Here is a 15,875-nt window from a genome sequence, read left to right as displayed (position 1 = left end):
TGCCCAAAAGCCTGCCCCCAGCTCTCTTTTAGCACTGGAAGGCCACCAGAAGCTCTCCCTGGAGCCTCCTCTTCTGCAGGCTGCAGCACCCCGGACGCCTTCGTCACCTCCTCCAGTCCCGCTCCAGCAGGTCCTTGCCGAGCTCCGGAGCTGGCCCCAGCCCTGCAGGGGGGTCTCAGCAGAGGGCCACCCGCTGCCCCGTCCCGGGGGTGGAGATCGGTGCCAGGTTCTGCGCTGCCCTCCAGCCCAGCCCGTTCAGAGCGCCCCCTGCCCCCGTGCGGCAGACCCAGCCCCTGTCCCACCTCCCCTGGGCGGCTCCGCGTCCGCCCCCGCCCCGCCGGGCTGCGAGGGGCGTGGGCCGGGCTGGGTGCAACCGGAACCGGCACCGGCGGGGGAGAGGACGGCGGAACCTGGTGGAACTCCAGCGGATCCCGGCCCGGCACCGAGAGCAGGCGGATCCTGGCGGCGGAGCGCGGTGAGTAGCCGGTGCGGGCTGTGGGAGTGCCGGTGGCGGCTTCGGCTGCCCCGGGGGGCTGCGACCCACCGTGCGCTCTGGCACCGCAGCCCACCTCCCCCTGCACACCCCCTGGCACGGGGCGGCAAGCACCGGGAGCTCAGTGCCGGAGTCTCGGTGGTGCTGGGGTGCCAGTGCTGGCTGGAGTCCCAGCACTGTACCTGGGGCTGCAGAGCTCCAGAGCTGGACGTTGCGGGCTCTAGGTGGTGCCCACTCCTCCACCAGCGGCCCCGAGGGGTGCCTTAGCACCCAGCGCCTCTGCCGTCTGCTGCTCGCTGTTAGGGCTGCTGCTTGGGGCAGGCTTTGCGCCCGGGCAGGATGGGGTTAAGCGCAGTGCTTTGTTTGTCCGCAGCACATTTGGCAGAGCTCTGGCCAAGAAGCTCGTGTCCCTCGTCCGAGGGTGGGAACACAAGCAGCATCTTGAGCAGAGGAGCTGCCGCCGAGGCTGCTTTGACCCTCTGCCAGTCGCTGCTGCAGGGAAACATGTCCCAGGCTTGGGTTCGGTTTCCTGCTCCGTGGCCTTTGCAGAGGAGCAGCTTGGAGAGGGCCGTGGGACACGAGGAGGTCTCAGGGGAGGGGGGGGGAGGTAAGCCGAAGTTTCGCCCCGAGTGGTGCAGTGGGGGCAGGCAGGGGGTGCAGAAGGCTGTGTCAGCCGTTTGCTCTCCAGGTGCAGCTCGTGTGGCACACAACGGTTACAACCCCAGGTGCGGGGCGTTAAGGACTCAGGCAGGTGTGGAGCTGCTCCTCTGAGCACTCTTTGCCCGGGGCGAGCTTTGAGGAGCACAGGGCTGCTGGCGGTGAGCTGTCTGCCTGGGCACTTACAGCACCTCAGCCTGGGGGAGGTGGAGGTCAGGAAGGTGAAGGTTGGCACTGGTGGCACCCCAGTCCTCAAAGGGCTTTAAGAGGGGACGGACACAGAGGTACAAGCAGAAGAGGAGAGGCAGGGCTTGGTGGTGCTGCAGGCTTGCCCCAGCTGCACGCTCAGGTGTGAGCCTGCCTGGTGCCTGCTTCGTGACCTAACTGCTCCCCAGCCCCTGGCCGCGTCCTGCCCTGCTCTGCCCAAAGCTTTGGGAACCACCAGCCCGGCCCCAGCACGTTGGGTGGCCGTGGGAGGTGTGTGGGTGGTGAAAGTGCCCTGAGCGTGGCTGGCTGGGCTCTGCCCTGGGGAAGCTCAGGCTGGGTCCTGCTCTGCCCTCAGCTGCCCTGTGTGGTGCCCTCTGCCTCACTGGGGTAAGTCTGTCTGTCTGTCTGTCTGTCTGTCTGTCTGGTGCAGCTTTCTGCTTCCTGCCACCATGTCTCGGAGCCCCCGTGGCAGCTCTGCAGAGGACGAGACCTTTCTCCTGGAGTACCGCTGCCACCCGCTGCGGCCGGAGCCCCCCAGCCCCACGTCCCCCCGTGGGGAGCGCGGCTCCGTCGGTGCCACCTCGCTCTCGGCACCAGGCTGTGCCCCCGTGGCTGAGCTCCACCGCGTGGTGCTCAGCACCAACAGCCCAGCCGCGCTGAAGGTGGGAACCCAGCAGCTGATCCCCAAGAGCTTGGCTGTCTCCAGCAGGAGCAAGAGCAGCCCCTCCCGGCACCAGAGCTTTGGGGCAGCTGGGTCCAGCCGGGAGCCGCTGGTGCCCGACCCGAAGCGGGTGTCTGCCCCTGGCCTGTGCCAGGACTCGGAGGTGGAGGAGGATGGTGGAGGGGGAGCCCTCAAGCGCAACCTGCGGAACATGTCCTACCGCGCGGCCATGAAGGATGCGGAGCCGGAGCCACTCAACTCCATCTGCTCCCTGAAACCCGTGTCAGAGGATGGCAGTGCCCTGCCTGCCCGCAGCCCGGGCAGGAGCAAGGTGGGTGTGCACCTGCTGTTGCCCAGCTGCTCCTGGGTGGGCATCAGGGCCTCGCTTCTGTAGATTGACAGAATGGGTTGGGTTGGGTTGGAAGGGGCCTTAGAGATCATCCAGCACCAAAGGCCCACTTGGGGCAAGCTGGAGGAGAGGGAAAGAGCTGGGCAGTGAGAGACCTGTGAGTGGCACAGGGCAAGGTGCAGATGGTTTGGCACCCAGCACTGGCCCTTCCTGGGATGGCAGTGAGAAAGGAAGGGGATGAAAGTCAACAGACCTGCAGAGAGTGGGGTTGGGCTGGAAGGGACCTTAGAGATCATCCAGCTCCAACTCCTGCCATGGGCAGGGACATCTCCCACCAGCCCAGGTTGCTGAAAACCCCATCCAACCTGGCCTTGAACACCTCCAGGGAGGGGGCATCCACAGCCTTCCTGTGCAACCTGTGCCTGTGTCTCCCTCACCCTCACTGTCAAGAATTTCTTCCAGTCTAAACCTGCCCTCCTCAAGCTTCAATCCATTTCCCCTCATCCCAGCACTCCCAGCCCTTATCCAAAAGTCCCTCCCCGGCTCTCCTGTAGCCCCTTTCAGGTACTGGCAGGCTGCTCTAAGGTCTCCCTGGAGCATTGCCTTCTCCAGGTTGAACTGCCCCAACTCAGGCTGTCCCCATGGCAGAGGTGCTCCAGCCCTCTGATCAGCTTCATGACCCTCCTGGGGACAAGCTGCCCGAGGGCTCTGCTGCAGCTGCTGCTGGTGGTTGTGCTGTGCCCAGCATGAGGCTGGCCAGGCCCGCGGTGCCCGGTGGCATGAGTGGGGCCTCGGGAAGGCTGCGTGTCGCCAGCAGATGCTGGAGGTCCCTGCCGAGCCCGGCAGTAGCTGGCGCGGCTCTGGTGGGGAGGCTGCTGCGGGGCGGTGCGGGCGGCTGGGGACACGTTTGCAGGGTGGGGCTGGCCGGGGGTGCGGTGGCACCGAGGTGGCGGTTGGGTGGCTGTACACAAACAGGAGTGAAGCAGGGCTGGGGAAGAAGGAGACTTGGCGCAGGCAAAGTCCAGGTGTGGGGCAGGTGGATGCGGCAGCGCAGCTAGGGAATGGTTCGGGGCTGACCCCGATAAGGCGAGGTGAGAGCTGAGTCACCGCGGGAAGGCAAACAAGAGCCGGGGCAAGAGCCCGGCCGAAAGCGCAGGGGTGGTGCCTGCTGCCCTGCGGGGAACTGCTCCTCGTTCCCGGAGGAGTGGAACACTTCCCCGAGCTGCGGGAGGGCAGCCCCTGCAGCGTCTCCTCCTCCTCCTCTCGCTCTTGCAGAGAACCTTTGGGCGGAAGCGGGTGCAGAAGCGTGGAGGCTCCTTCAAGGACCGTGAGTGCTCCCTCCCCAAAGCAGCGCCGCCTGCGTGCCCTGAGCAAAGCGACGCCCTGCACCACCTGTGGAGCAAAGCCCTTTGCCACCTGTGCTGCTGCTCGTCCCCGGCCCGGGGCAGTCGCTTTTGCCTGTCTCCCCAGCTGCAGGAGCAGCTTTGCAGCTCTGCTTCCCCGGAGCTGGGCGTGCTGAGGCTGCTGGAGCGCTCCCAGCTCTGCTCTGGGCAAACACCAGGAGCTGAGCCTGCCACGCTGCTGTGGGAGCTGCTGCTTAGCTGCTGCTGTGCAAAGTCCAGCTGGGGGTGGGGGTGCAGGCCTGGGCTCCTCAGTGCTCCTGGGGGTGAAGTGGTGTTAGGAAGGGAAGCCATGGAGAGGCTTGGCTGACCCTGGTGCCTTTCCCCCCGCAGAGCCCCGGCTGTATCAGGAGATCCGTGAGAGAGGTCTCAACTCCATCAGCCATGAGTCAGACGAGGATTTGCTGGAGGAGCCCATCCCCGAAGAGCCGTTCCCACCGGGTGCTGCCATCGTGATGCAAAGCTACCGCCCAGCACAGGTCACCTGGAGCCAGCTCCCGGAGGTAGGGACAGCAGCCAGCCTGGAGGCTCCGCCAATGTTTGCTCTTGCCCTGAGCCATTTCTACGCCTGGGATGTGTTTTGAGAAGCTCTTTGAGCTGCCGACCAAAAACCGTGAGCGGGGAACTCCGCAGCCTTAGTCCTTGCCATGGCATCTTCTGGGGCTTTCCAGCCCTTGCTGGGACGTGCAGGCTGCTGTCCAGGCTTGTTGGGATGGCGGCAGAGCTGCTGCGGTTGCCCTTGAGAGAGGTTCAGCTCCCTCGGACGAGGAGAAGGCAGGCGTCGCCGCCAGCTGCCCGGCTGCGGGGGGAAGAACCTCCTCCTGTGGGGGGCCGGCAGCTGCCAGCTGCGGGCTGCGGGCGGGTGGGAGCTGCCGGCGACCTGTGCAGAGCCGGGCACAGCCCCGGGCCTCGCTAGAGGGCGTGCGAGCACCGCCAGTGGCTGCCGTCGGCGCGGCTGAGCCCGGCCGCGGGTGGCTGCCGTCGGCGCGGCTGAGCCTGGCCTCTCCCCGCAGGTGCTGGAAGCAGGCATCCTGCAGACCATCTCCCCCGAGGAGCGCAAGCGGCAGGAGGTGAGAGCGTCTATGGAGGTGCCCCGGGGCAACAGGACCGCGCGTGGTCAGGGCAGCAGCTGTGGAGGTGGCCAGGGGCAGCAGGACCAGGCATGGCTGGGGCTGCAGCTGTGGAGGTGGCCAGGGGCAGCAGGACCAGGCATGGCTGGGGCTGCAGCTGTGGAGGTGGCCAGGGGCAGCAGGACCAGGCATGGCTGGGGCTGCAGCTGTGGAGGTGCCAGGGGCAGCAGGACCAGGCATGGCTGGGGCAGCAGCTGTGGAGGTGGCCAGGGGCAGCAGGACCAGGCATGGCTGGGGCAGCAGCTGTGGAAGTGCCAGGGGCAGCAGGACCAGGCATGGCTGGGGCAGCAGCTGTGGAAGTGCCAGGGGCAGCAGGACCAGGCATGGCTGGGGCAGCAGCTGTGGAAGTGCCAGGGGCAGCAGGACCAGGCATGGCTGGGGCAGCAGCTGTGGAGGTGGCCAGGGGCAGCAGGACCAGGCATGGCTGGGGCAGCAGCTGTGGAAGTGCCAGGGGCAGCAGGACCACGTGTGGCCAGGGTCGTGTCTGACCTCCCTCATGCAGGGTTCAGCTCAGAGCAGGGCTGGGCTCAGCTCTTGCAGAGGAGGTTCGTGGTGCTGCTGCTTCCACAGGTGCTGGTGGGAGGCAGGCAGCTCCTCTGGGTGCTGAAGTTTTCGTTCCCTGCCTTGCCCAGTCACTCGGTGGCATCTTCAGTGCCCTGCTTTTTCCAGGCTATGTTTGAGATCATCACCTCTGAGTTCTCCTACATGCACAGCCTGGGCATCCTGGTGTACCACTTCATGAGGTCAGAGGAGCTGAAGGAGACCATGACTCAGACTGAGCACCACCACCTCTTCTCCAACATCAGTGACATCCTGACAGTCAGCACCAGGCAAGTAGGGGCTGCTGGCATGGAGCTGGAACCAGACCAGACTCTGGAGCTCTGTTCACCCTGTGAAAACAACCACCCCTTGCATTGCTGAAGTTCCTGGGACATCCCAACCTGTTGCACTTCCTCCTAGTGCCTCCTGTTGTGGCACAGTGTGACCTACTGGGCACCTGGGTGTCTGGTGGCAGATGATCTGGTAATCCTGGGCAGCAAAAGCTGGCTGAGATGCCAGCCCTGTGCCTGGGACACTCCTGGAAACTCTTCCTCGGGTGCCCAGTGCTGCTGTGGAGGTGGTGCCTCCTTTCACTTCTGGGCTGGTGAGAGGGGCCAGTGGAGCCACCAGCACCACAGCTCAACCACAGGGCTCCAGCCTGGCCAAGCACCACATCAGGGCAGCTGCTTGTGCTGAAACTGAAAATGTGTCTTCAGACAGCCTGAACTTGGTCCTCTCCTCCCCAGGAGCTGAAGCTGGGCTGGCTGGAGAGTTGTGTCCATGTGGGAAAGCAGCAGGAGGAGAGGGCAGGGCTGCAGCCCTGGGAACTGCTGCGGGGGTGGGGAGAGCTCCTGGCTTCCTACAGCCAGGCAGGAGCATTCCTGATGGGGCAGGAAGGGATCTTCTGGAGAGCCAAAGTGGAGGAGGGATCTGGAGTGGGGATGGAGGAAGCACAGGGGGCTGGGGAGCTGCATTCCCTGGCTCTGTGGGGATGTGAGCATCTCGGCTGCTGCGTGCAGAAGGGATCCAGCACTTGGACTCCCTGGGACCAAGCTGTGGTGGGAACACTGTGACCATCCATCTCTTGGGTTTGCCCATCTGCTGTGGTGAGGTGTGGCCATTTGAGCTGGGTTTCTAGCTCAGGCATAAAGAAAATTGGGAGCAGACAAACTTGGAAGTGGAAGCTCTGAGTGGAGAGGTGAACATTCCAGGGATAGGCCATAGAATGGCAACAATGCATAGCTTAATATCATATCATTGGAACATCAAGAGCTTTATGTCTGGAAGCTTGAGGTGCTGGAAGGTGCCCAGAGAAGGGCAGCAAGGCTGGGGAGGGGCCTGGAGCACAGCCCTGTGAGGAAGAGGCTGAGTGAGTTGGGGGTGTGCAGCCTGCAGCAGAGCAGGCTCAGGGCAGAGCTCATTGCTGCCTGCAGCTGCCTGCAGGGAGGCTGTAGCCAGGTGGGGTTGGGCTCTGCTGCCAGGCAGCCAGCAACAGAACAAGGGGACACAGTCTCATGTTATGCCAGGGCAGGTTCAGGCTGGATGTTGTTAGGAAGTTGTTGTGAGAGAGAGTGATTGGCATTGGAATGGGCTGCCCAGGGAGGTGGTGGAGTTGCTGTGCCTGGAGGTGTTGCAGCCAAGCCTGGATGGGGCACTTAGTGCCATGGTCTGGTTGATTGGGCAGGGCTGGGTGCTAGGTTGAGCTGGATGAGCTTGGAGCTCTCTTCCAGCCTGTTTGACTCTGTGATTCTCTAAGCACAGCTTGTGCCTTACCCTTGCTGCCTCTGCTGCTTCTGCTGTGCCTGCTGCTGTCTTCCCCCACCGCTGTTTCGGCTGCTGCTGCTTTGCTGCTTGGCTGCCCCTTGACCCCTTCCCCACCTCCCTCAAGGTTATTACATTTCTGTAGCAGTTTATTCTCCTCCCACTGTTATATTTAGTTTAAACTATACCAAAACCCACCATTTCTTTATTTTTTTGCCTCTTTGATTTTCCAAAACTCTGAGTCATAGTGAATTTACTGGGGGAGGAGGGGGGTGGAGGGGATCTGCTCTAAGCCAGCACATGAGCTCCTTGGGAATTCTCTTCTCAGCTTCTTCGAGGACCTGGAGAGGCGGCACCAGGAGCAGCTGCTGCTGGCTGACATCAGTGACATCGTGGAGGAGCATGCCACACACCGCTTCGGCCCCTACGTCAGCTACTGCTCCAACGAGGTCTACCAGCAGAGGACGCTCCAGAGGCTGCTGTGAGTACTGAGCAGGCTCAGGAGGGCTTGCCTGGAGTGGCCTGCGAGGTGTCCCTGGGCTGCAAGGGTTGCAAACCAGGACCCAGCTGCGGTGCAAAGCAGGACCTGGTTCCATGTGGAGATGCTGGAGAGTGTCCAGAGCAGGGCCAGGAGGATGCTCAGAGGCTGCAGCAGCTCTGCTGTGAGCACAGACTGAAAGTTGGGGCTGTGCAGGCTGGAGCAGAGGAGGCTCCCAGGGGACCTTGTGGACTTTCAATATCTGAAGGGGGCTACAAAAGAGCTGGGGAGGGACTTTTGAGGCTGTGAGGGAGTGGCAGGAGTGGGGGGAATGGAGCAAAGCTGGAGGTGGAGAGAGTGAGGCTGGAGGTGAGGAGGAAGTTGTTGAGCAGGAGAGTGGTGAGAGGCTGGAATGGGTTGCCCAGGGAGGTGGTTGAGGCCCCATGGCTGGAGGTGTTTGAGGCCAGGCTGGCTGAGGCTGTGAGCAGCCTGCTCTAGGGTAGGGTGTCCCTGGGCATGGCAGGGGGGTTGGGACTGGCTGCTCCTTCTGGTCCCTTCCAACCCTGACTGATTCTATGATTCTAAGGTTGGTTCCTTTCTGAGCAGATCACAGGATGTCAGGGGTTGGAAGAGACTCAAAGAGATCATCCAGTCCAACCCCCCTGCCAGAGCAGGACCACACAGTCTAGCTCAGGTCACACAGGAACACATCCAGACAGGCCTGGAAAGGCTCCACAGAAGGAGACTCCACGAACTCTCTGGGCAGCCTGTGCCAGTGCTCTGGGACCCTCACAGCAAAGAAGTTCCCCCTTGTGCTGAGCTGGATCCTCCTGTGCTGCAGCTTCCATCCATTGCTCCTTGTCCTGTCCCAGGGAGCAGTGAGCAGAGCCTGCCCCCCTCTTGACCCCCAATTTTGTAGACATAGATTACATCCCCTCTCAGTCTTCCTCAGACTAAGCAGCCCCAGGTCCTTCAGCTTCTCCCCATCAGGCAGTGCTCCAGTCCCCTCCTCATCCTCATAGCTCTCTGCTGGACTCTCTCCAGCAGATCCCTGTCCCTCTTCAAGTGGGGAGCCCAAAGCTGAAGGCAGTACTCCAGATGAGGTCTCAGCAGGGCAGAGTAGAGGGGAAGGAGAAGCTCCCTGGATCTGCTGGATCCCTGCTTAATGCCCCCCAGGATCCCATTGCCCACTTGGCCAGCAGGGCACATTGCTGCCCTATGGATGTTCTCCCCCAGCACTCCCAGGTCCCTCTCCCCAGGGCTGCTCTCCAGCAGTCACCTCCCAGCCTGTACTGCTGCAGTTTATTATTCCTCCCCAGGTGCAGGACTCTGCACTGTCCTTGTTGAACCTCATTTGGTTCCAGATGAGTTCAGCCTCTAGACCTCAGCATGTCCATGCTGGGCAATGGGATGTGGTTTGTGCTGTGCTGTGCTGCCAGGGGTGAGTGGGGGTGGTGCTGGCAGGTGTGCCTTACCCAGGGGTCAGGATGTGGTGTGTTAGGGACACATCTCCAGATCACTCTGGTGAGATAGGTCAGGTTTGCACCTGCCTGTTGGTGGACTCATCCCCTCCAGGTGTGAGCAGATCCCTCCCTTCTGCACCCAGGCTGTGTGCTCTGAGCCTGGCAGGCTGCCACTGGCATCAGGGGCATGGAAAGCTGCTGCAAAATCTTGGTGACTGCAGAAGAGATCTAATGGAGCTTCCTTGTCCTCTCCCAGAAGCACAAACCCCTCATTTAAAGAGACCTTGAAACAAATTGAAAGGAAGCCAGAATGTGGAGGCCTGCCAATGATCTCCTTCCTCATCCTGCCCATGCAGAGGGTAACCAGGCTTCCTCTGCTCTTAGATGTAAGTAAGTGACCTGCTGGCATTGCTTGGTGCCCCCTGAGAGGCGTGAAACCCTTCTTTGGTTTGCTGAGCCCAGGACAGCTTCTGCTTGGCCTTCCCTCCCCTCGGGGGCTGCAGGCAGGGGCAGGAGCAGTTCTGTGGCTGCAGTGTCCCTGAAGCCTCTTGTCTTGGCCTTCCAGACTGTCTGCCAGAAAACCAAAGCCTGCACTGCAGCCTATGGAGCTGCCACCAGAGCTCTGAAAGCCATCAGCAAGGTGAGGCCCAACTGCCAGCTCTCCACCTTGCCTGCCCTCACCCTGCTCTGGCCTCTCTTTATACCTCCCCTGCGTTGGGTCCTGTGAGACCTCTGCACTCCAGCAGCTGTTGGATCTTCTCTCTGCCTCCCCTTCTTCACCTGACCTTGGTTTTGCCTTTCCCTTGCCATCTTCTTTCCTCTTTGGCCCGTCTTTTGCCCTTCCCTTTGGGTCCTCTCCATCAGTGCTCTCCCCTCTCAAGCAGCTCTGCTGGCCAGCTGCAGCACTGCCTTGCTGTGGGGTGGAGGTGGAGGCAGTGACCAAAGCAAAGGGCAGAGTGTAGAGGAGCAAAGGAGCAGTGGGGGTGGTGGGAGCCTTGCACTGCTGGAGTTCCCCTGCCCCATCTCCCTTTGCCTTCTCACCTGGGGGCCATTCACACCAGGCAATGTCCCTTGGAGGTTACAGCCCCCAGCGTGGCAGTGGTGACTTCTGTCCTCCTGAGCACCAGCTCTGGCTCATCACAGAGTGCTTGAGGCTGGAAAAGACCTCCAAGAGCACTAAGTCCAAGCAGCTACCAGGCCAGCTGCCAAACCATGTTCTGCATCTGTGCTGGTGGCCTGTCCTGCTCACTCCTCCAGTGAGGGAGCAAAGCACATGAGCTGGGCTGGATGGGTGGGGGATGCAGAGGGACACCTGCTCAGGGTGCCAAGGGTAGCCTTGCTTCATCTGCCTGTGCAAGGCAGAGGACAGAGGCCCTCCCCTCCAGCCATCTGTTCACCCTCTTGTCTTAACCTCCTCTCTTCAGGTGATTATTTCTTCCTCCTGCTGTCACCCTGAGCCCTCTCCAGGCACAGCAGCTGTGTCATCTCTTTTCTGGAGGGCTCTTGGCAGGACAACCTCCAGCTGCCTTTCCCCATACTTGGCTGGAAGCCTGTGTTGGGTCTTGGCTGTTTCTTCTCTTCAGGGCTGACTCTTCATGGGTGGTGCTGGTGTGGAGGGTGGCTGGGCTCAGCCTCCTACCTTCTCCATGTGCCTTGTGATGTTCTTGTCCTAGCTGGTGAAGAGCTGCAACGATGGAGCTCGAGCCATGGAGAGGACAGAGCAGATGTACACCCTGCAGAAGCAGCTGGAGTTTGGGAAGAAGAAGGTGAGTTTGAGGAAGTGCTGTGGGGGGGAAAGAAATCTTCTGGGGTGCATTGTTAGAAGAGCCCATCCCAGGTGAGTCAGACCTGTGCTGGGGCTCACAGAATGGAGCTTTGACCAGCTGCAGCACCCAGGAGTGGCATCACCACTCCATGCCCGTGGTGAACATTTGGGGCTGCTCAAACACAGGGGCCTGGGCACAGCCCTGCTAGCTTGGAGGGCTCAGCAGAGCAGCTCTGGGTCACTTAGTGTCCCTCTGAACCCTCCACCTGCTCTTCTGCCTCTCTCTGAGCCTTCATCTCCTGAACACAGGTGGCATGAGCTGTGCTTACCTCTGCCCAGGGGAGGCTTGACCTGGGTGTCTGAGCTGGCAGTGGTCTGCCCAGGCTGTGTGTGTCTGTCAGGGTGGTCACAGGTGGGCAGCTCTCCAAAGGGCTGTGGTGGGGCCATGCTTTGTGCCCTGTGGGCTGCGTGGCTGCTCTGAATGCTGCTGGGAAAGCTGCTGGAGCTGTGTGGCTGTCACAGAGCCCTGGCATGGGGCAAAGTCATAGAATCATAGAATCAACCAGGTCAGAAGAGAGCTCCAAGATCATCCAGTCCAACCCAGCACCCAGCCCTGCCCAATCAACCAGACCATGGCACTAAGTGCCCCAGCCAGCCTTGGCTTCACCACCTTCAGGCACAAAGACTCCACCACCTCCCTGGGCAGCCCATTCCAATGCCAATCACTCTCTCTGCCAACAACTTCCTCCTCACATCCAGCCTAGACTTCCCCCAGCACAACTTGAGGCTGTGTCCCCTTGTTCTATTGCTGGTTTCCTGGGAGAAGAGGCCACCCCCCACCTGGCTGCAGTGTCCCTTCAGGTAGCTGTAGACAGCAATGAGCTCTGTCCTGAGCCTCCTCTTCTCCAGGCTAAACAACCCCAGCTCCAACTCCTGCCACGCACAGGGACACCTCCCCGTAGAGCAGTGCCTGGTGTCCCTGCAGTGCCCATCCCAACCGACCCCGGGCTCCACCTCAGGGTCAGCCAAAGGCTCCCGAGGTGCCTGTGCCTGCTGGCTGAGCCCTGTGCCGGCGCCGCTGTGCCCCCTGCAGCCCTTCCCGCTGGTCTCTGCGTCGCGCTGGCTGCTGAAGCGTGGGGAGCTGCAGCTGCTGCTGTCGGAGGAGCCTGGCATCTTCCGCCGCGCTGCCGGCAGGCTCTGCTACCTCTTCCTCTTCAACGACGTCCTCATCATCACCAAGAGGAAGAGGTGAGGCTTGGGGGGGGGCCCTTTCTGTCCCTGGGAAACAACTCGGGGGGGGGGCGGGGAGGGGACAGTCCAACCTCTGTGCCCCTGGCAGCACGGAGCTGAGGAGCTCTTGGGGCTCCCTGTTGGGACCTTTGTTGAGGAGTCCCTTGTGAGCATCCAGCTCCAGCACCCTTGGCCTTGCTTCTGTCTGGGGGTGGTTGGCATAGCCACAGAGCTGTGGTGGGCACCCCGGGGGTGCCCGTCGAGCTTCCCCCCCGGGGCTGTGAGGCGGTGCCCGTCGAGCTTCCCCCCCTGGGGCTGTGAGGCGGTGCCCGTCGAGCTTCCCCCCCTGGGGCTCTGAGGTGGTGCCCGTCGAGCTTCCCCCCCTGGGGCTGTGAGGCGATGCCCGTCGAGCTTCCCCCCCTGGGGCTCTGAGGTGGTGCCCGTCGAGCTTCCCCCCCTGGGGCTCTGAGGCGGTGCCCGTCGAGCTTCCCCCCCTGGGGCTGTGAGGCGGTGCCCGTCGAGCTTCCCCCCCTGGGGCTGTGAGGCGGTGCCCGTCGAGCTTCCCCCCCTGGGGCTGTGAGGCGGTGCCCGTCGAGCTTCACCCCCTGGGGCTGTGAGGCGGTGCCAGGAGGCAGCTGGGTCCCTGCTGATGCCGCCTTTGCCGCAGCGAGGAGAGCTACACGGTCATGAACTACGCCACGCTGGACCAGATCAGGGTGGAGAAGATGGAGAGCCCTGACCCCCCTTCCCCTCCCCCCGGCAAGAGCGGGGGCGGCGGCCCGGCCCGGGGCACGGCTGGCGGGCACCTGCTGCGGGTGGTGCTGGAGAAGGACAGCGAGGGCCGGCGGGAGGAGGTGGTGCTGTCGGCGGAGACGCTGTGAGTGCCCCGCTGCGGGTCCACAGGGAGCATGGTTCTGCTGCCTGCCTGAGCTGCAGAGCCCCCTGAGGCTCCTGCCACCCATCCTTCCCCTCCCCTTGCTTTGGTGTCCCTTCCAGCCTCCTCCCTGCTCCTCCTGCCAGGGAGGGGCACCTGCCTGGGCTTCTGCCCTTGCTCTGCTCCCTTCTCTCTCTCACATTTCCCTTCTGACTCCCCTCTGATCCTTCCTCTCTCCAAACGAAGCAGAGCAGCTGCCTGGCGTGTGCCATGGTGCTCTGAGCAGCTGCTTGTCTGGTCCAAGCTCCCATTTGAGAGCCTTCCTCCTGCTGGGAGCTGCCCAGGCACTGGGCACCACGGGTGCTGTCTCCAGGGCTTGCTTTGCCATCTGGCTTTCCCCCCCTGGCAGGAGCGACCGTGCCCGGTGGATTGCTGCCCTGATGCACAGAGAAAAGGCAGTGCCTGACACCACTCCCAAAGGAGGTAGGCAGAGCTTCCTCCCTGTCCTCATCTGCCCCAGCTGCAGCAGGAGCTGAGGAGGTGTGGATGGAGAGGAGATGTGAATGGAGAGGAGCTGAGGTGTGGATGGTGCTGGAGCCAGAGCTTCCTGCCCTGTCCTCATCTGCTCCAGCTGCAGCAGGAGCTAAGAAGGTGTGGATGGAGAGGAGCTGAGGAGGTGTGGATTGTGCTGGAGCCAGAGCTTCCTGCCCTGTCCTCATCTGCTCCAGCAGGACCTGAGGGTGTGTGGATGGAGAGCTCAGGTCCCCTGCCTGTGGCCTCCCAGCAGTTCTCAGTCCCCACAAACCTCCCAGCAGGCTCCTGCTGGCACCCTGAAATTTCAGGAGTGCCTCAGGCTGCCCAAGAAGAGGTTTGGATTCCCCTCCCCAGGTGCTTGGAGAGGGCAGGGAAAGGAGGGGAACTGGAGCAGGACTTGTCGTGGAGACCCAGAGGGGGGTGGCATCTGTGGGACACTGCTGGGCAGAAGGGCCAGGCATGGGGTGCCAGGCTGTGGCTCCTGGCCATGTCTTCTGAGTGGGTGCCTGCTGTCCCCTGCAGATCTGAGCCAAGTGGAGATCACCAGAGCCTACCTGGCTAAGCAGGCAGATGAGATCTCCCTGCAGCAGGCTGATGTTGTCCTGGTGCTGGCCGAAGAGGATGGTGAGTGCCAGCATCTGGGGGGGCTGGGCATGGCACAGGCCCCCTCTAGGTGGTGGGAAAGCTTCACTGGTCCCAGCGACCTGGCATTGTAGCAATGCTCAGAAGCTTCCAGGAAGCTCTGCGTGGGGGTTCCTGTGTCCCAGCAGGTGGCAGCAGGTGCTTAGAGCTTGATGCAGGTGGCAGTGCCATGGGCAGTACTTACCAGTGGCTGTGGCTGACAGCCAGCAGCAGAGACCTCAGAAGTGAGCAAAATAAGCCCCAGAACAGGCAGCAGGGCAGGAACCTGCTGCCCTGCACAGCTTTCTCTGGACCCCTCTGGCTGGCACCTCCCTGGGACGGGCAGTGCTGCATCCCTCTCATCCCACCACGTGCCCAGGAGCTGTGGGCTGGTGGTGTGACCATGTCTGTTCTTCTCCTAGGCTGGTGCTGGGGAGAGAGGCTGAGGGATGGAGAGAGGGGCTGGTTCCCCCAGTCCTGTGCCCGGCAGATCACCAACCCCACGGCCGTGGAGGGCAACGTGCGGCGCATGGAGCGGCTGCGGAGAGAGACGGACGTGTAGGGCACAGCCCAGGCTCTGCCCCTCCTCAGGGCTGCCCACCTCTGCAGACTGAGCCCACAGTGAGTGGGAGAACCTTCCTTCCTTCTTGGGTTTCGTTGTCTTGAGCAGCCACAGGCAGCAGCCCCTATTGTCCAGGCCTGGGCAGCGGCTGTGACAGCAGCTGGTGGATGTGGGACCTGGCACCCAGGCACTGCTGGCACCAGTGCTGATGGTGGTGGCCTGGAACAGGCTGCCAGAGGCAGCCAAGCTGCTGGCTCCAGTTGAAAAGGCTGTAGCTATGGTCTGGGCTCTGTGAAGCAGCTGGAGCTGCCCTCCCTCTCCCTGCTGATGTCTGGCAGCATGGGACAGAGACTCAGGCCCTAGGGAGAAGAACCTGGAGCGAGAGGCTTTCAGCAGCTGAAACCTGTGCCAAGCTTATTCCTCAACCACTTCTCCCTCTCCTGTTCTACTTTCTTTCTTTTCTTCCCCTCCACAATTATCCTGGATTCTGTTGAGCACAACCAAGACCTCCCCAGGGTGAGCTGATGCCCACCACCTCTCAGTCCTTGGTGATGCCAGGGCTTGGAGTCGTTTCCACAAAGTCAGCTCTGGAGCCAGGACTGAGCTGCCCTGGCCAGAGGGAAGTGATTTGCAAGCCCCAGTGGGTGAGCAGGGCAGGAGCATGATCAGGAGCTGCTGCTTCTCCTGGGCCAGGCAGCTGTGAGGCAGGTGGGGGTTGGTTCTAGAGGGGGTCAGCCCTCAGCCATCCCGAGGCAGGCTCCCTGTGTCCTAGCTGAGCTCCTTTTTCACAGGTCAGGTGTTTTAATGCCAGCAGGGTGGTGGCAGGAGCTGGGGCAAGGCAGCTCCAGGTGCTGCCTGGCTCTGGCCCCACAGGGGCAGCACCATTGCAGTGTGTCTGGCTTGAATTAAAGGGTGAATTGGCTTCACACTAAATCCTTGGAGCCCACTGGTGTGCTCCTTGCCCTGGGAGGGAGCTCTGTGGTGTGTCCCTGCCTTTGGCTTGCTCCTGGTGTCCCTGAGCATGGCAGCTCCCTGTTGGATGGATGCCAAGGAGCCAGGATTTACCCACGAGCCCTAGGAAGATCTTCCTGCTGCTGGTGACATCTTTCTGGCCTGGTGCTCCTGCCTGAGATCCTGGGAAAGATCCTGC

The 15,875-nt window shown here is 62.2% G+C and overlaps 1 protein-coding gene across 4 annotated transcripts; it reads left to right on the top strand.

Annotated features, from left to right (window-relative positions):
• The first annotated feature begins 372 nt into the window (after window positions 1-372).
• On the top strand, window positions 373-15,219 carry ARHGEF16 (Rho guanine nucleotide exchange factor 16). 4 transcript variants are annotated; one of them, XM_064172060.1, is made up of 15 exons: window positions 373-475; window positions 1,788-2,349; window positions 3,643-3,694; window positions 4,101-4,270; window positions 4,781-4,837; window positions 5,567-5,727; window positions 7,527-7,679; window positions 9,396-9,525; window positions 9,705-9,779; window positions 10,813-10,905; window positions 11,998-12,152; window positions 12,802-13,011; window positions 13,418-13,491; window positions 14,065-14,166; window positions 14,586-15,219. In XM_064172060.1, exons 2-15 carry the CDS (start codon window positions 1,807-1,809, stop codon window positions 14,723-14,725), a joined length of 2,115 nt encoding a protein of 704 aa, XP_064028130.1. In that variant the 5' UTR covers window positions 373-475; window positions 1,788-1,806; the 3' UTR covers window positions 14,726-15,219. The 4 variants fall into 4 exon arrangements, with proteins under 4 accessions (XP_064028130.1, XP_064028131.1, XP_064028132.1 ...); XM_064172061.1 differs by lacking the exon at window positions 373-475 and adding an exon at window positions 1,256-1,434; XM_064172062.1 differs by lacking the exon at window positions 373-475 and adding an exon at window positions 1,479-1,499.
• The last annotated feature ends 656 nt before the right edge of the window (window positions 15,220-15,875 follow it).

The sequence above is a fragment of the Pogoniulus pusillus genome, chromosome 36, assembly GCF_015220805.1.
Source record: "Pogoniulus pusillus isolate bPogPus1 chromosome 36, bPogPus1.pri, whole genome shotgun sequence".
Lineage (NCBI taxonomy): Eukaryota > Metazoa > Chordata > Aves > Piciformes > Lybiidae > Pogoniulus > Pogoniulus pusillus.
This window is presented reverse-complemented; position numbering and strand designations above follow the sequence as displayed.